At 38.8% G+C, this 17,893-nt stretch overlaps 3 protein-coding genes across 3 annotated transcripts; all 3 read left to right on the plus strand.

Moving 5' to 3' along the window:
- The first annotated feature begins 228 nt into the window (after positions 1-228).
- Positions 229-1,214, plus strand: LOC133034534 (uncharacterized). The gene is made up of 3 exons (XM_061109636.1): positions 229-299; positions 670-1,060; positions 1,179-1,214. Exons 1-3 carry the CDS (start codon positions 229-231, stop codon positions 1,212-1,214), a joined length of 498 nt encoding a protein of 165 aa, XP_060965619.1.
- A 6,872-nt stretch (positions 1,215-8,086) lies between these two features.
- On the plus strand, positions 8,087-10,132 carry LOC115719105 (DNA damage-repair/toleration protein DRT100). The gene has a single exon (XM_030648020.2). It carries the CDS (start codon positions 8,779-8,781, stop codon positions 9,868-9,870), a length of 1,092 nt encoding a protein of 363 aa, XP_030503880.2. The 5' UTR covers positions 8,087-8,778; the 3' UTR covers positions 9,871-10,132.
- A 933-nt stretch (positions 10,133-11,065) lies between these two features.
- LOC133034535 (uncharacterized) lies at positions 11,066-13,686 on the plus strand. Its single transcript, XM_061109637.1, has 3 exons — positions 11,066-11,918; positions 11,990-12,256; positions 12,467-13,686. Exons 1-3 carry the CDS (start codon positions 11,066-11,068, stop codon positions 13,684-13,686), a joined length of 2,340 nt encoding a protein of 779 aa, XP_060965620.1.
- The last annotated feature ends 4,207 nt before the right edge of the window (positions 13,687-17,893 follow it).

Below are 17,893 nucleotides of genomic sequence, written 5' to 3' on the forward strand. Positions count from 1 at the left end.
AAGGAATCAAGGGCTAGAGATCTGAACGGAATGAGTCATAATATTCCGCTGCACCCACTGTAAGGTTTTCTAACTTTATATGTGTTTATTTTCATTGTTTTAGAATTCATATTAGGTTGTTAATCCAACATACTTGTTAGTAAATCTAGATCCTGGTAAAATAATTTCCAACACATCCTTCCATTGAGTGACTTCTAGAAAGATATAACGAGGATCTCAACCAATAATATGAAGGAGTTCCTTGATAGAGCTAACAACTTTATCAAGTTAGAGGAAGCTGTTCGACAAGCCCAGACAAGGTAAGTCGGTAATAGGCGGTATCAGGGTGCCCTGCAACTTTATCAAGGTTTGTCTTCCGAAGAACTTTGGTGGTTTGGGATTCAAGGATGGAGCTAGTTGGAATCAAGCGGTTCTTGCGAAATATATTTGGGCCATTTCAAACAAAAGGGATTCTCTTTGGGTGAAATGGATCAACAATATATATCTAAAAAACTCATCTATTTGGACATATGAACTAAAGATTGACTCGAGTTGGTATTGGCGAAAGCTTTGCCATGTGAGACATAAATTTGATAGGTTGGACATTCAAACTGCAGGGGCTTCGGGTAAGTTCAAACCTCATCTTTAATACAACAGTAAATTGCCTCAGATTCCTTTCATTTACAGCAGGGGTGTGTGGAGTTCAATAAATGTCCCGAAGCATAGGTTTATCTTGTGGCAAGTTGTTAATGATCAGCTGCTAACAAGGAACAAAATGCTGCAATTTCGGGTCTTGCTGGACAATGTAGAGTGCCCGGTTTGTGCTGAAGTTGCTGAATCAATTCAGCATCTTTTCTTTGAGTGTAATCTCTCCTACAAGGTTGCAGATCAGGTGCAAAATTGGCTGGGAGTTGGGGGCTGGCCAAAGGAGTTTCAGGCTTGGAAAAACAGGTTGGTGATCAGCAACAAAAACAAGAATAGCAGAATTTGTACTGCTGTCATGGCAGCCATGGTATACAGGCTGTGGTTGAACAGAAACAACTGTGTTTTTAATGGTTTCTCGAGCACAATTACATCTATTGTACAGGATATTAAAAAAATTATGTTTTACAGATTATCAATAGCAAAAAAAGGGAGCTTGAATAGATATGAGAGGAACTTCATAGAGCAACTATACTGTGAAATTAGTTGACTTGCAGCTGGTTTTGCTTCCTTCAGCTGAGTTTTGTTTGTAATTTTTTGTTGATTAATGAAGTTGTTCCTTCTTGATAAAAAAAAAATTGATTATATTGAAATGAGTTTTATTTAGGGCACAAAACCAAATACAAGTAACACTGCCCTATCCTGGGATGCGGAGCCCCCAACATTTTTTTTCTTTGTGCCACATGTCAAAAATAGTGTCCACATCATCAAACTAACTTTTTGGATAAACAATCTTTTTTTAACCTTATTTTTCTATACCAATTTCTCACTGTGGGAAAATGATGATCCGGAAAATACAAACCACATGTATTTTACTTTTTAAAAACAAATACTAAATACTTGCCCATTACTTCATGATGCTCCATAACTTGTCGAGACAACCGTTCTGATACTCTATTTAGTTGTGCTAATCTTAGAGTGGCCTATGAAAAGTTTCATATAAAACAAAATACTTTAAACTTTAGAAATATATTTGACTATAATAATACATGAGTTCCGAGAGCTATTGGCAAACTTGAAACACTAAAAGCTCAGAAAAACATGTTGAAGCTTAATTTTAAAAGAAATATATTATGATTATAATAACTATATACAATAGTTATATATAATAGTATATATTATGTACTTGTGTGTTTTTGACGAAGTGGTGAGCTTCAAGGAGTACCAGTAGTCACGATGACGAGATAGGAATAGTGACTACTTCAAAGATTTTTCGAAACTCCAGTCGCTAACTTCAAGGATTCTTCGCTTCAAGAATCGCAGTCGAGAGAGGAAAGACCGATTGGGATGCCTCGAGGTTGGGTAAAGCCGACGGGGGTTTTAGGATTAATGGGTGACCTCCGATGGTAAGGGAGATCAATAAGAGAGAATGAGAGAGAGCGGGATCGATAGGGGTTTCATGGTTGGGGTTCCAGGCTTAGGTTTCAGCGTAGATGAAAATGAGAGCGGGCAAGGTTTCGTAGTTTGTTTTGATCTTTCATGTTCTCTTTGATCTCAATTCTCAACTGAGACTATAGAGGTGTTTTGCTTTTCTTTTTTTTAAAAAAAAAAAATCTTTTAAATCTCAATTTTGGCTTTAGTGTTAGTTTACTGACCCACACCATTAATTTTTTTGAAGTGTCAATTATAAACTGTCATCTAAAAATATGGGTACTCTATATGTTGTCAGTTTTTTAATTTAAACAACCGTCAAATTGAGATTAGAAGAATGTAATAGTGAAACATTAAAATTGTTCAGACCTAGAGATTCGTCCCATGAAATATAAAAAATTACAGTTTTAACTTCAGCCGCAAAGATGTTTTTATTTAATTAAAGAAGTCATAAGAGAGCCTATTGCCTTTACCACCCAAAAGATAACAAACACTACTCTAATCTACACATTAAGAAGTAAGTAAATTAGTTAAAAATCAGAAACAACTGTTGGGTTTTATGCCCTAAATAAAACTCTATTTTAATGTAATCTCTATCTTTTAAATATCAATAAAGAAACAGAAGTATTTTCATCACTTATTGTGTCATTTGGTTCATGTTATCATTTATTTATTTATTTGATTTATAAATTCATCCAAATCCTTATAACATTTATATTCTTGTTTATTGTGTCCTCAGCACAGTGGAAAGTAATCAAGATTATGTGATTAAATATATATTCCTAGATTTATCACTACACATGGTTTAACTGATATGATAATCTACAACATAGTTTACTTGCACCTTGGATAAGTGCTATGTCCTTTCCAGGGCATTAGTTAAAGTAAAGCTTGGGTTGGATGCATGGAGTATGCATCGGAAGGGACCGATATTGAACCTTGAATCAGATATGTTAAACTTACCATAATATCTATTCAATTCAATATCACCTAGTTGATCCTAGATCAAATGATCTTAGTCCTGATATGGTTAGGTTCAATCTCAAGAGTATTATACATGTTCTTTGATTTGTTAGTTAATCCTACTTTTTGGTCAGGGTGATGCGTATATTTTGGGAACATGGTAGTGTAATTTAGTGGGAGCGCTAAACATTGATATGGAATCTATAGCTTCTATTAGAGTATAGAAGTGAAATGATGATTTCCTTCAAGCTTGGCTAAACATAGATAAATGGTTGAGTACTCATTTCAGTGATTATGTTTAGTTCACTGAAATATCATGTATAGGTGGCTAAGTATTTTAAGGATAAAATGTGTAAAGCCCGCTTAGTTAATTTGGAAATTATCAGTTGTTTATGTTTAATCATGAAATTATTTATAGCCATTTAAATAATTTATTATGGATATTTATGGAATTCAGATATGCATGAGTATGTTATCAGTAGCTTTTATATTTCGCATTTCCGGTGTCCGGTATTTTGGAACGCGGCGTTTGGCTCAGTAGAAATCACAACTTAGTATGTTAGTAATTTGGGGACGGGTTTTAGACATTGGGAATGTCGGGAATAGCCGGGAATTTAGAATGTCCCAAAAATACCCCTTAAGTATGATTTATGTGGTTTTAGTATGGAGGGGCAAAATGGTCTTTTTGCCCCAATGATATTTTGTCTTATGTGATTTTTTAAATGGAAAAATAAATGTTTATTTTATTATTACTTGGCTGAAATGAGTTTAGTTAAATGGCATTATTATTTTAAGTTCATTCATTTTTCAACACTTAGAAAAAAAATAGAATTTTCAAGAAAACTCTCTCTCTTTTCCTCTCATTTTCGGCTTGGTGTGAGCTGCTTGGGCTGAGGGATTTTCTCATCAAATTCAATCATTTTTCTACCATTTTAAGTGTAATTCAATTGTAGGTAAGATCCTTGAACTTGTCCTTTTATGTTTTCTTGGAATTTTGATAAAAAGATGAGTAAATGCATGCATGATTTTGATTATGTTGCTGCTGTGATTTTCTTGTTGATTTATGTGGATTAAAGCATGTTAATTGAAGTTAAATTGGGTTGTTTGAAGCATGATTAGTTAGGTTGTTCAAGCTTTTAGTTTTTATGTGAAAAAGTATGATTTTTGGAAGGAAAATGTTGTGATTATATTCTGTGTTGTTGCTGTTGTTCTTGTTAGTTTGCAGAGGTGATATTATGCTTAGTTATGTAGAATTAAGTTGGTTTGCATGCTTGTTTAGGTGGTTTGCTCAAGCTTGAGTTTGGAACTCAAAACTTGAGCTCCAATGGCAAATTTTGTATCTGTGGTTTCTGGGTAGGTTTGATGCCTTGGATTTGTTCTTTAGGGTGTTTAGAACAGGTCTGGAAAGTTTGGGACCAATTGGGGTTGAATTGGTCGAGTTATGGGATTTTTAGTTGGCTGCCTGCGAGGAACCGGAATTCCGGTTGTGCATCCGGAATTCCGGATGGGGGTCCTGAATTTCCCAGAACCGGAATTCCGGTTGGGCAACCGGTCTTCCGGATGGGGGATTTTTCAGAACCCTAGTTTTCCTCGTTGTTGGGTTTTTAGGGGTATTGCCATGCTTTTTATCGATAGGGAAACTTTTAGTTTCGAGTTTTAGTCCCCGGGAAGTGATTTAGCGTGTCACTTATAGCGTTGTGATTTTTATGGTTTAGGAGCCGGTCCGCCGTTCGGCTTCGATTCCGGTCGGGTTGACCGCACACCGAAATCGGAATCCGGGTAAGATTAGTATAACGGTATGCATATGTAGATTACATGTTTAGCGTGCATGTAGGAAGCCTGCTAGATTACATTAGATATGTATTTAGGCTTCGAACCATCCAACCCTGTCACGTCGGTACAGGCTGGAGTATGACCAGCAGCCGGAGTATGACCGGTTCGACCGATGAGGCTGACACTTGGTTGGTGGTTCAGGGCTATTGACCTATCCCGTCGGTACAGGCTGGAGTATGACCAGCAGCCGGAGTATGACCGGTTCGACCGATCAGGAGGATACTTGTCAATAGCACCGTCCCCTGAACGTTCAAAACTCAGTACCATGTTGGACATGGCAGTAGTGCTCAGTACCATGTTGGACATGGCAGTAGCGGGACTCAGTATCGTGTTGGACACGGCAGTCAGTTTTATGTATGATATTATTATGCTTTTCTTACTGAGTCTGTCGACTCACAGTTTATGTTCATGTGTAGGTAAAGGCAAGGCTATAGCTGATGGACCGTGAGCGAGCTTATGAGATTGTACATGTCGGGGAGGTTAGGCCTGGAGCGTACGATCCTCGGGACAGCACGGCTGAGATTTTTGTAACTGTCGTTAGACGACTTTCATTTTGATGTAAAAGTTAAACAGTTAAAAACGTTTGTAAATGATTTTATAAATCGGGATCCCGAGACTTTTATAATATGGTTTATAAGTTTAATGAAAAAGCAAAATTTTAATTAATCACGTTTTTCCATAAACCTCGTTGATTAGCAACGAGCTGCACAGTACGTTTAAAAATCACGTAATACGCCTAAGATAGTTAGGGTGTTACAAAATGCATTGAAGGGTGTAACAGTAATTTAATCCCTATACAATGTAAATCATCTATAGAGGATCATTGATTATTGGGATTATAACAATGGATAACTGATAGCGATTCTATATCGTGGAACATATAGAGTGTTCTATATAACTGAGAGTGCAATTCCAAGTTCTATGGTGGATGCAACAAGGAATTAATAAGTCAGTGAATTTACTTAGTAAATTCTAGAGTTGCTTATTGGAAGCTCAGATATATAGGCCCATAGTCCCATACTAGTTGAGACAATACTACTTGTAAGACTCAGTTAATTGATTTTGATTAATCAATTATAATTCTATAATTAGACTATGTATAGTTTATGAATTTTCACTAAGCAAGGTCTTAATTGTGAAGAAATAGTTTTTAGGGTTTATTTGTTAATTAAGAGACTTTGATAAGTCCAATTAATAAGTATATTAAATGACAATATTATTTAATAATTAAGTTTTAGTTATTAAATAATTAGAATTGTCGTTTAAGTGGTTAAATTAGAAAATTGACATTTTTGAGAAAATGAGATGGAAAAATGAGAAAATGGCAAAATTGCAAAGTGGGGCCCATTATCCATTCCATGGCCGGCCACTTTGTATGGATTTTACCATTTATTTTTTCTATTATTTTAATGCCAAATAAATCTAACCTAACCCTAGGTGGTTTCCTATAAATAGGTAGTGATGGCTTAAGGGAAAAGATGATGCATCTCATTCCTTCAGATAAAATTTGAGCCTCCTTCACGAACCCTAGCCGAAACCTCTCTCTCTTCCTCTCTTCTAAACCGAAGCCACATAGTGAAAAGAGTGAGTACCCACACACATCAAGTAGTACTCAATCATAGTGTGTAAGGCTATGAAGAATCCAGATTCAAGAGAAGGAGATTCGGACTCACATCTTGGTGATACTCTGCTATAGAAAGGATACAAGGGTTAGAGATCTGAGTGGAAATTTGAGCCTCCTTCACGAACCCTAGCCGAAACCTCTGTCTCTCTTCCTCTCTTCTAAACCGAAGCCACATAGTGAAAAGAGTGAGTACCCACACACATCAAGTAGTACTCAATCATAGTGTGTAAGGCTATGAAGAATCCAGATTCAAGAGAAGGAGATTCGGACTCACATCTTGGTGATACTCTGCTATAGAAAGGATACAAGGGTTAGAGATCTGAGTGGAATGAGACATATTCCGTTGCAACCACTTTAAGATTTCTTGTACTTTAGATGTGTTTATTTCATATCATTTTAGAAGTTCATATATTTAGGATATTAAATAACATACTTGATAGTAAATCTAAGATCCTGGTAAAATAATTCTAACAACAACAACAACACTAATACTATCTAAAAGAGGAGTTTAAATGACCATTATTCAATTTTAACTTCGTAATGATATTATTTTTATATCTAAAAGTATTTTTTTTCTTATAGAAGAATTTAGTTTTTTTTTTTGTCCATTGCTTTTAATCAATGAACTCTAGATCTTTGATGCCAATAAACTTGCAAGCATCAAAGTAGAGATTGAAGATTTCTCATGTTATCTAAGTCTTCATTATATATATTTTAACACACTTTTAATATATGAATCTGAAGAAGAAAAAAACAATTAATTATCTTCGTCTCTTAGTCATAATAACTCTCATCATTAAATCAAATGAAGTTGCTCAAATTCTCCTGGCTTTCAGCCAGTGAAGCATTCATGTCAACAATTATTATTATGTTTTTAACCTCGAATTTCATCCCAATAAGTCAATATTATTACCGTTACAACCATTACTAGGTAGATTCATCTTTATAGATAGGCATATGTGTCATCATTATGTTAATACACACAAAATCAAACTTGTATAATTGAGATATGATAATACAAACTTCAACTTCAGCCAACCGACGTTTTTTTTACTTATTTATATACAGAAACAAACAGAAAGTTTAAAAAAATTTGAAAACTGGGTCCCTCCCAACTGTAGAGTAGATGATAGCAAGCTTCAAACACGTGATGTTGCATATAATATACAGTGAAGAAAGCTTAACTTTTTGCCTAATTTTATACCAAACAAACACATCTGGATTCACTTCATTCTTCAATTAATTCTTATCACTACTACATTTAAAAGTACATTCTCATTATTCATTACAAGTCACGCAACTACTTTTTCTTTGAACACCATATATCTCAAATCATTTACATAACAATTTTTAAATTAATATTTGTTTATGCCATACAGGTACATATAATTAGAACATATAATTATATGTTTTTTTTTATAAAGGCATTTTTCAAAAAAAAGAACATAAAATTTTCATACAAAAATATCTTTCCTTTAGCCCAAAGACAATATAATTTTGAAAACTAAGACTACACCCAAAAACCTGAATCGGAAAAGTAGAATCCAAAAATTCCATTACAAATAAATAATAAAACTAAAATGAAAAGCTACAATTATATGCAAATTATAAAGCAAAAAAAAAATATATATTAAAATAATAAGAAAAAATGAACAGACTAGCTATATGTAAAATACATTCAACCCTTCATAATTCTTTTGTCATTAAAAATGACATTGACTATAGTACTACCTTAGAAATTACAATAGCAATCAATCATTAATCAAATATCTCAATCTACCAAACAAATCACAGTAAATTATATTCAGATCATTCTCTATTAATATTGTAATTTTTATCCACGTATGTGAGACTTACGAACCGACAAAAGAAAATGATCTTTCATAATTTAACTAAGTTGTGATTTGGAGTTTCAAATGTACATGCTCGTTCTCACAGTATGTCTTGTTAAGGTTCATAAATAAATTAAAAATTATATGAAAGAGTAATGACGTGGCAAGAGGAAGAAGAAGAAGGGGCTAAGAAGGAAGCAGAAAAACACCGAGACCTGTTGCAATGAATGAACCCACAACTTTTACATCCCTCCCTACAGGCCTAGTGTCACTCTAAAATGCCACGTTAGGGGCAAAATCGTCACAGAAAATAATAAAATCATGTCAGAACTTTCTCTATATAAACAATAACAAACCCCTTTACGACCTTATCCCTCCATTTCATCCTATTTTAGCTTCCATCAAATAAAGTAGTAGGAAGAAGAGAATACTGTAGTAATCAATAGTGAAGATTATCGTTAATTATTATTAGATATGGGTTTGGGCTTAGTGATGATTATTGTGGTGGCCGCTACTTTGGCCGCCGCCGAGGCCTGTCCACCGTCGGACAGGGCCGCTCTTATGGCCTTCAAAGCCGCCCTCCACGAGCCTCATTTGGGAATCTTCAACTCCTGGACCGGAACCGACTGCTGTAAAAACTGGTATGGAGTTAGTTGTGATCAGGGAACCCGTCGGGTCGCCGATATAAATCTCCGTGGGGAGTCCGAAGACCCGATTTTCGAAAGGGCTCACCGAACCGGGTACATGACCGGTTACATTTCTCCCGCCATTTGCAAGCTTCCGCGACTCTCCAGCATCACAATCGCCGACTGGAAAGGAATCACCGGAGTCATTCCTCAATGCATAACAGCCTTGCCGTTCCTCCGAATCCTTGATCTCATTGGGAACAAGATCGGCGGTCCGATTCCTGTCGGTATCGGCAGACTCCGCCGCCTAACTGTTCTCAATATCGCTGATAATCTCATCTCCGGTCCGATCCCTGCCTCCATAACTAACCTCTCAAGCCTGATGCACCTCGATCTTAGAAACAACAGAATCTCCGGAGGTCTTCCCCGAGATTTCCACAGACTCGGAATGCTGAGTCGAGCTCTACTGAGTCGAAACCAAATCAGCGGGACGATTCCTCCTTCCATATCTTCCATATACCGTCTGGCGGATCTGGATCTCTCTCTGAACAGACTCGAAGGACCGATCCCGGAGTCGCTAGGGAAAATGGCGGTTTTGGCGACTTTGAACCTTGACGGAAATATGGTCTCCGGGAATATTCCGGCGAGTTTGATGAACTCAGCTATTGGGAACTTAAACTTGAGCAGAAATAAATTGGAGGGACGTATTCCAAATGTTTTTGGGCCAAGATCTTATTTTACGGTACTGGACTTGTCATACAATAAATTAACTGGCCCAATACCCAAATCCATATCTTCAGCTTCGTATATTGGACACATGGACTTGAGCCATAACCATCTCTGCGGCCCAATTCCAGCAGGCTCGCCGTTTGATCACCTTGAAGCGTCGTCGTTTACTTACAATGCTTGTTTATGTGGAAAGCCTTTAAAAGCATGTTAAATTTGGTAATAGTAGGTATTAATAGATGATTATCATGAATATGTTTTTTTTTTTTAACTAAATCATGTCGTGAATATATTAATGTTACGGGTTATTTTAATTATTGTAATTTCTTTTTTCTTTTTTATGGGGGGTGGGAGTGAGAGGATTTAATTGAGAGAGTGATCACTGTGTGGTAACTAAATAAGTTAATTTTGGACCCTTTTGATTTCATAATAAGTGGCATTAATCGATTTTTGGGCCGTTTTGATTTGCACTTAAATTAAGTGTGGGATTCTAAGACTATAGTCAACTTTATACTGTAACAATAATATTATTGAAAAAGAAAGTATAAGCTTATGTACTTTGAAATCTCTGACGATCAAAACTGAAAGCTGTATTTATATAATAGTACTACTCCTAATGTATTTTACAATAACATTAATGTAAAGAACAAAGGGTAGTAAACTTAGTACTTATTTTGATAATGATACTATTAATTATAGTCTTGAAGTTCCTATAGGGTAGGTATATATCTACTATTGGTTGGGATATCATTTTTCTGGATGTTTGACAGTAAAAACCGTTTATCATCTGGCTAAGTCTACAACCTTTCCTCCTCTTTCTTCAAATTCGTCATATTTTAAAAGATGGATGGTAGACTATTGTTTGATCCCTTATAGTGCCACCAAAGATTACGTCAAATAGAAGGGTAATAGATTGAGAATTACAACTCGATTTCTGTGAGCAAATCAGTGGGTGCTCCTAGTAATAGCATCAAGACTCAAGATCAGTTTGAGAATCTACCACCACTATGGTTGTTTAATAAGTTGAACATAGATGCTGCAAATGGATGTGAAGAAAGAAAAGACAGGAATTGGGGTGGTTGTAGTTAAGGAATAAAAGGAAATGCAGGAACTGTCCTGCAATATTTGCACAATTTCAACATGTGAGAAATTAAGGACCGTTAGGATATTCCCTCACTGATTTTCATAAAGATTCTGTGGTGATTGTATTTTGTACCAATGATTGCTTTTGTAACAAACTCGTACACGTGTATTGCAGCCAATGGCTGACTTGTATTCTCTGTTTCATTCCATTTGTGTATAAAAAGGCAGTTCAGACCCCTCACTCAATTGAGCTGAGATTTACCATTTTTCTCTCTTCTTTTTGCATATTTCTTCTCTTGGTATCAGAGCAAATCTAGGCTATCGCCATGGCAGATCCAACCTCAGCTCCAGTTCAGCAACAAGATGATGGCTCAGGGACTGCAACTTCTGAAGCATCCCACCAGAACCAACCTCGAGCGGCTGCCTCTGTTCAGACCGTATCGATGAATCCCGCACCAGTGACTACGCCATTTAGTAGTACACTCAGTCAGCCATTTACCATGAAGCTTGACAGACACAACTTCCCTGTGTGGAAGACAATGGTTTTCACCATCATCCGCGGCCACCGACTCGAAGGATTCATTAATGGCAAAAGAGTTTGCCCAGAAGAATTTATAACCTCAGGTACCCCTGAAACTACTGATTATAATGTGATTGTTAACCCTGACTATGAAAACTGGCTTGTGCATGACCAGTTGTTAATGGGGTGGCTTTACGGATCCATGACGGAGGGTATTGCGTCTGAAGTAATGGGCTGCCAGTCGGCCTACTCTCTCTGGACAGCTCTCGAAAACCTCTTTGGTGCCTACTCGAGGGCTCATACTGATGATCTCCGAACCAAACTTCAGACAACAAGGAAAGGTTCGACATCCATGACGGATTACTTAAAGCAAAAGCGAATGTGGGCTGACTCTTTGGCTCTTGCTGGAGAGCCATATCCAGAGAGGCATCTTGTCTCCAATGTTCTCTCGGGCTTGGAGATTGAATACTTGTCTATTGTCTCTCTAATAGAGGCTAGATCTGAAACTTCTTGGCAGGAACTGCAAAGTATTCTGCTGAGCTTCGACAATCGACTTGAAAGACTTACAGCAACTCCCCCCGCCCACAAAAATCTTAACTCACCGTCGCCTAATATCGCTCATAAACCAACCGGTGCAGAGGCACCCTGCACTCAAACCGGTATTCTCGGCCAAGGGACGAGGCTCAAATCCAAACTTTGGATCTCGGGGGAGAATAGGAAATCGTGGCAGAGGTCGAGGAGGCAGATTTGGCGGCTCGACGCCAACTTGCCAAGTCTGTGGCAAGTATGGCCACTCTACCGCAAAGGTGTTACAACCGGTATGATGAGAGTTACATGGGGCATCAACCACCAGGAGAACCACAGCAGGACAAACAATTTAATGCTCTTGTTGCCACACCACAAATCCTCAACGATGATAGTTGGTATGTGGACAGTGGGGCAAGTAACCATCTCACTGCTGAAGAAGGACAAATGAGCAACAAATCAGTGTATGGTGGTAAGGAGAAGATCACGGCTTGGTAATGGTAATCAATTACCCATCTCTCACATTGGATCTGGCCTATTAAAAACCTGCTCATCTACTCCTTTAATTCTTAAAAATATTCTACATGTTCCTGATATTTCTAAGAATTTAATAAGTGTCTCACAACTCACTTCTGACAACAATGTGTCAATTGAATTCTTTCCCTCTGTTTGTTGTGTGAAGGATCGAGTGACAGGAAGGTGGTTCTCCTGCAAGGAGCTCTTAGAGATGGCTTGTATCGACTCGACACCTCTCTTCTGCAAGATTCTCGTCAAACATGTCCTCGGTCTAGAAAGTCCCAACTTGAGTCCTTTGCTGGTGTTGTTACAGCAACATCTAAGTCGAATAAAATCAATGTTCATGAGTCTGTTTTAGATCTTTGGCATAGAAGGCTTGGTCACCCTTCTAATGTTGTGTTAAGTCAAGTGTTGAAAACTTCTAATGTAATACCTGCTATCAATGAAAAATTACTGTTTTGTGATGCTTGTCAATATGGCAAATCCCATTGTTTACCTTTTAAAAACTCATCCAGTCGTGCATCTCAGGTCTTAGAGCTTGTCCATACCGATCTATGGGGTCCAGCTCCCATTAATTCTCATACCAATTCTCGGTTCTATATACACTTCGTAGACGATCATAGTCGATACACTTGGCTATTTCCCTTGAAGCACAAATCTGATGCACTTTCAGCGTTTGTGCAATTTAAGGCCTTGGTTGAGAATCAATTTAATAGGAAAATCAAGGCTCTTAGAACTGATTGGGGAGGTGAGTTTCAGTCCTTTACTGACATTGTTACTCAGAATGGGATTGTTTTTCAACATTCCTGTCCCCATACTTCTGAACAAAATGGTAGAGCGGAGCGTAAACATCGCCATATAGTGGAAATGGGCCTCACTCTATTAGCTCAAGCCTCCATGCCTTTAAAATATTGGACTGATGCTTTCCACACAGCTGTACACCTCATAAACCGGCTGCCCACTACTGTTCTTGGTGGTAAGTCGCCTTACGAGGTTCTCTTCTCCAAAACACCAGATTATCACACTCTCAAAGTGTTTGGGCCAGCTTGCTTTCCTTGCCTAAGGTCATATCAGACACATAAATTCCAGTATCATTCTGTTAAGTGTGTCAACCTTGGCTATAGCCAAGCTCACAAAGGTTTTAGATGTGTCAGTCCTCATGGTCGAATATACATCACTCGACATATCATTTTTAATGAAAATGAATTCCCATGTAAATCTGGTTTTTTCAACAATTATAAGTCTGAACAGGTCGTTACACTAGATGCACCACACTCCTGGTTCATACTTCCTTCAGCACCTCCATTGTATCCCATTAATGAAGCAGATCATGGGACTGATCTCATATCATCCACTACACCAAAGAATCCTCAACAACTTGCGTAACCATCTCCCCAACATTCCGGTTCGACTCCACAACAAGTGTATGCCACTTTGACCTTGATAATAACACCTCTCACTCACCCCTGCACCAGCTGTCTTTTGATGAATCACAGGCCACTACTTCGGTTGATGCACATACGTCTTGCAACACACCACCAGCTCCACTTCAGCCATCACATCCTATGATAACACGAGCAAAGGCGGGAATTTTTAAACCTAAGGTGTATCTTGGTCATGCTCAATTTGACCTCTCACTCCATGAACCTTATTCCGTTGAAGAGGCACTTTCACATGAGGGGTGGAACGGTGCAATGCAGGATGAGATGGCTGCCTTGCGCAAAAATCGAACTTGGGTTTTGGTTCCTCGATCGGCTGTCACCACACCAAATATAGTTAGATGCAAATGGGTTCACAAGCTCAAGTACAATCGAGATGGAAGTTTTCAACGCTTCAAGGCACGGTTAGTTGCCAAAGGCTTCCACCAACGACCGGGAGTTGATTTTGCTGAAACTTTCAGGCCCCGTTATCAAAGCTTCCACAGTTCGTGTGGTATTGACTATTGCAGCGTCCTACAATTGGGAAATAAGGCAGCTAGACGTTAACAATGCGTTCCTTAATGGTGTTCTTGAAGAAGATGTATTCATGATACAGCCCCCAGGCTTTGAAGATGCCACTAAACCTCATCATGTTTGTAAGTTGAATAAGTCAATTTATGGGCTAAGGCAAGCACCCAGGTCATGGTATGATCAACTCAAGAAGACTTTGGTTCACTGGCACTTTGAAAATTCTAAGGCAGACTCATCTTTGTTCATGATGAAAACATCAAAGTTTGTTATTATGGTTCTTGTCTACGTGGATGATATCATAGTAGCAGGTAACAACTCGGCTGAAATAGAAAGCTTCATTGGAAAATTCAATAAGATCTTCTCATTAAAGGATTTGGGGCAGCTGCATTACTTCTTGGGAATAGAAGTTTTTAGGGATGATACATGGATCTACTTGTCACAAAAGAAGTACATTGCTGAACTCCTACAGAAACACAACATGGCCAACATCAAACCGAGTCCAACCCCGATGACAGCAGGAAAGCCACTCTCCATTCATGATGGTGATCAACTTGAAAATCCCTCCAACTACCGTAGCATCATTGGAGCATTGCAGTACTTAAGCCACACTAGGCCAGACATTGCTTTTGCAGTTAACAAGTTGAGTCAGTTCCTCAAATGTCCAACAACCACACACTGGAGTGCCACTAAGAGGATCCTTCGATATCTCAAAGGGACAATGCATCACGGTCTTCATATTGCTCCCAGCATAAATCTGAACTTGCAAGGTTTCTCGGATGTCGGGTTAGACTCGTCGCCCCGATGATCGAAGATCGGTAGCAGGCTATTGTGTTTTCTTAGGAGATTCTCTTATCTCATGGTCGTCTAAGAAGCAAACAGTTGTTGCAAGGTCAAGTACCGAATCTGAATACAGGTCTTTGGCACATCTAGCAGCAGAGTTGTCCTGGCTGCAAGAATTGTTGCAAGAAATGAACTTCAAAACGTCAACTACACCAATAATATGGTGTGACAACATGAGTGCAAGCGCTCTAGCATCAAACCCGGTGTATCACGCTCGAACGAAGCATATAGAACTCGATGTGCATTTTGTGAGGGATAAAGTCCTACAAAAGAAACTTGAGATACGCTACATCCCATCACATGATCAGATTGCCGACTGTCTAACTAAGGGCCTCTCCCCAACTCGTTTCAAGTTCCTAACTGACAAGCTCGGATTGACGGAGTCACCACTTCGCTTGAGGGGTGGAGTTAAGGAATAAAAGGAAATGCAGGAACTGTCCTGCAATATTTGCACAATTTCAACATGTGAGAAATTAAGGACCGTTAGGATATTCCCTCACTGATTTTCATAAAGATTCTGTGGTGATTGTATTTTGTACCAATGATTGCTTTTGTAACAAACTCGTACACGTGTATTGCAGCCAATGGCTGACTTGTATTTTCTGTTTCATTCCATTTGTGTATAAAAAGGCAGTTCAGACCCCTCACTCAATTGAGTTGAGATTTACCATTTTTCTCTCTTCTTTTTGCATATTTCTTCTCTTGGTATCAGAGCAAATCTAGGCTATCGCCATGGCAGATCCAACCTCAGCTCCAGTTCAGCAACAAGATGATGGCTCAGGGACTGCAACTTCTGAAGCATCCCACCAGAACCAACCTCGAGCGGCTGCCTCTATTCAGACCGTATCGATGAATCCCGCACCAGTGACTACGCCATTTAGTAGTACACTCAGTCAGCCATTTACCATGAAGCTTGACAGACACAACTTCCCTGTGTGGAAGACAATGGTTTTCACCATCATCCGCGGCCACCGACTCGAAGGATTCATTAATGGCAAAAGAGTTTGCCCAGAAGAATTTATAACCTCAGGTACCCCTGAAACTACTGATTATAATGTGATTGTTAACCCTGACTATGAAAACTGGCTTGTGCATGACCAGTTGTTAATGGGGTGGCTTTACGGATCCATGACGGAGGGTATTGCGTCTGAAGTAATGGGCTGCCAGTCGGCCTACTCTCTCTGGACAGCTCTCGAAAACCTCTTTGGTGCCTACTCGAGGGCTCATACTGATGATCTCCGAACCAAACTTCAGACAACAAGGAAAGGTTCGACATCCATGACGGATTACTTAAAGCAAAAGCGAATGTGGGCTGACTCTTTGGCTCTTGCTGGAGAGCCATATCCAGAGAGGCATCTTGTCTCCAATGTTCTCTCGGGCTTGGAGATTGAATACTTGTCTATTGTCTCTCTAATAGAGGCTAGATCTGAAACTTCTTGGCAGGAACTGCAAAGTATTCTGCTGAGCTTCGACAATCGACTTGAAAGACTTACAGCAACTCCCCCCAGCCACAAAAATCTTAACTCACCGTCAGCTAATATCGCTCATAAACCAACTGGTGCAGGAGGCACTCGGTACTCAAACCAGTATTCTCAGCAAGGACGAGGCTCAAATCCAAACTTTGGATCTCGGGGGAGAATAGGAAATCGTGGCAGAGGTCGAGGAGGCAGATTTGGCGGCTCGAAGCCAACTTGCCAAGTCTGTGGCAAGTATGGCCACTCGGCTGCAGTGTGTTACAACCGGTATGATGAGAGTTACATGGGGCATCAACCACCAGGAGAACCACAGCAGGACAAACAATTTAATGCTCTTGTTGCCACACCACAAATCCTCAACGATGATAGTTGGTATGTGGACAGTGGGGCAAGTAACCATCTCACTGCTGAAGAAGGACAAATGAGCAACAAATCAGTGTATGGTGGTAAGGAGAAGATCACAGTTGGTAATGGTAATCAATTACCCATCTCTCACATTGGATCTGGCCTATTAAAAACCTGCTCATCTACTCCTTTAATTCTTAAAAATATTCTACATGTTCCTGATATTTCTAAGAATTTAATAAGTGTCTCACAACTCACTTCTGACAACAATGTGTCAATTGAATTCTTTCCCTCTGTTTGTTGTGTGAAGGATCAGGTGACAGGGAAGGTGGTTCTGCAAGGAGCTCTTAGAGATGGCTTGTATCGACTCGACACCTCTCTTCTGCAAGATTCTCGTCAAACATGTCCTCGGTCTAGAAAGTCCCAACTTGAGTCCTTTGCTGGTGTTGTTACAGCAACATCTAAGTCGAATAAAATCAATGTTCATGAGTCTGTTTTAGATCTTTGGCATAGAAGGCTTGGTCACCCTTCTAATGTTGTGTTAAGTCAAGTGTTGAAAACTTCTAATGTAATACCTGCTATCAATGAAAAATTACTGTTTTGTGATGCTTGTCAATATGGCAAATCCCATTGTTTACCTTTTAAAAACTCATCCAGTCGTGCATCTCAGGTCTTAGAGCTTGTCCATACCGATCTATGGGGTCCAGCTCCCATTAATTCTCATACCAATTCTCGGTTCTATATACACTTCGTAGACGATCATAGTCGATACACTTGGCTATTTCCCTTGAAGCACAAATCTGATGCACTTTCAGCGTTTGTGCAATTTAAGGCCTTGGTTGAGAATCAATTTAATAGGAAAATCAAGGCTCTTAGAACTGATTGGGGAGGTGAGTTTCAGTCCTTTACTGACATTGTTACTCAGAATGGGATTGTTTTTCAACATTCCTGTCCCCATACTTCTGAACAAAATGGTAGAGCGGA

The sequence above is a fragment of the Cannabis sativa genome, chromosome 2 (assembly GCF_029168945.1).
Source record: "Cannabis sativa cultivar Pink pepper isolate KNU-18-1 chromosome 2, ASM2916894v1, whole genome shotgun sequence".
Classification (NCBI taxonomy): domain Eukaryota; kingdom Viridiplantae; phylum Streptophyta; class Magnoliopsida; order Rosales; family Cannabaceae; genus Cannabis; species Cannabis sativa.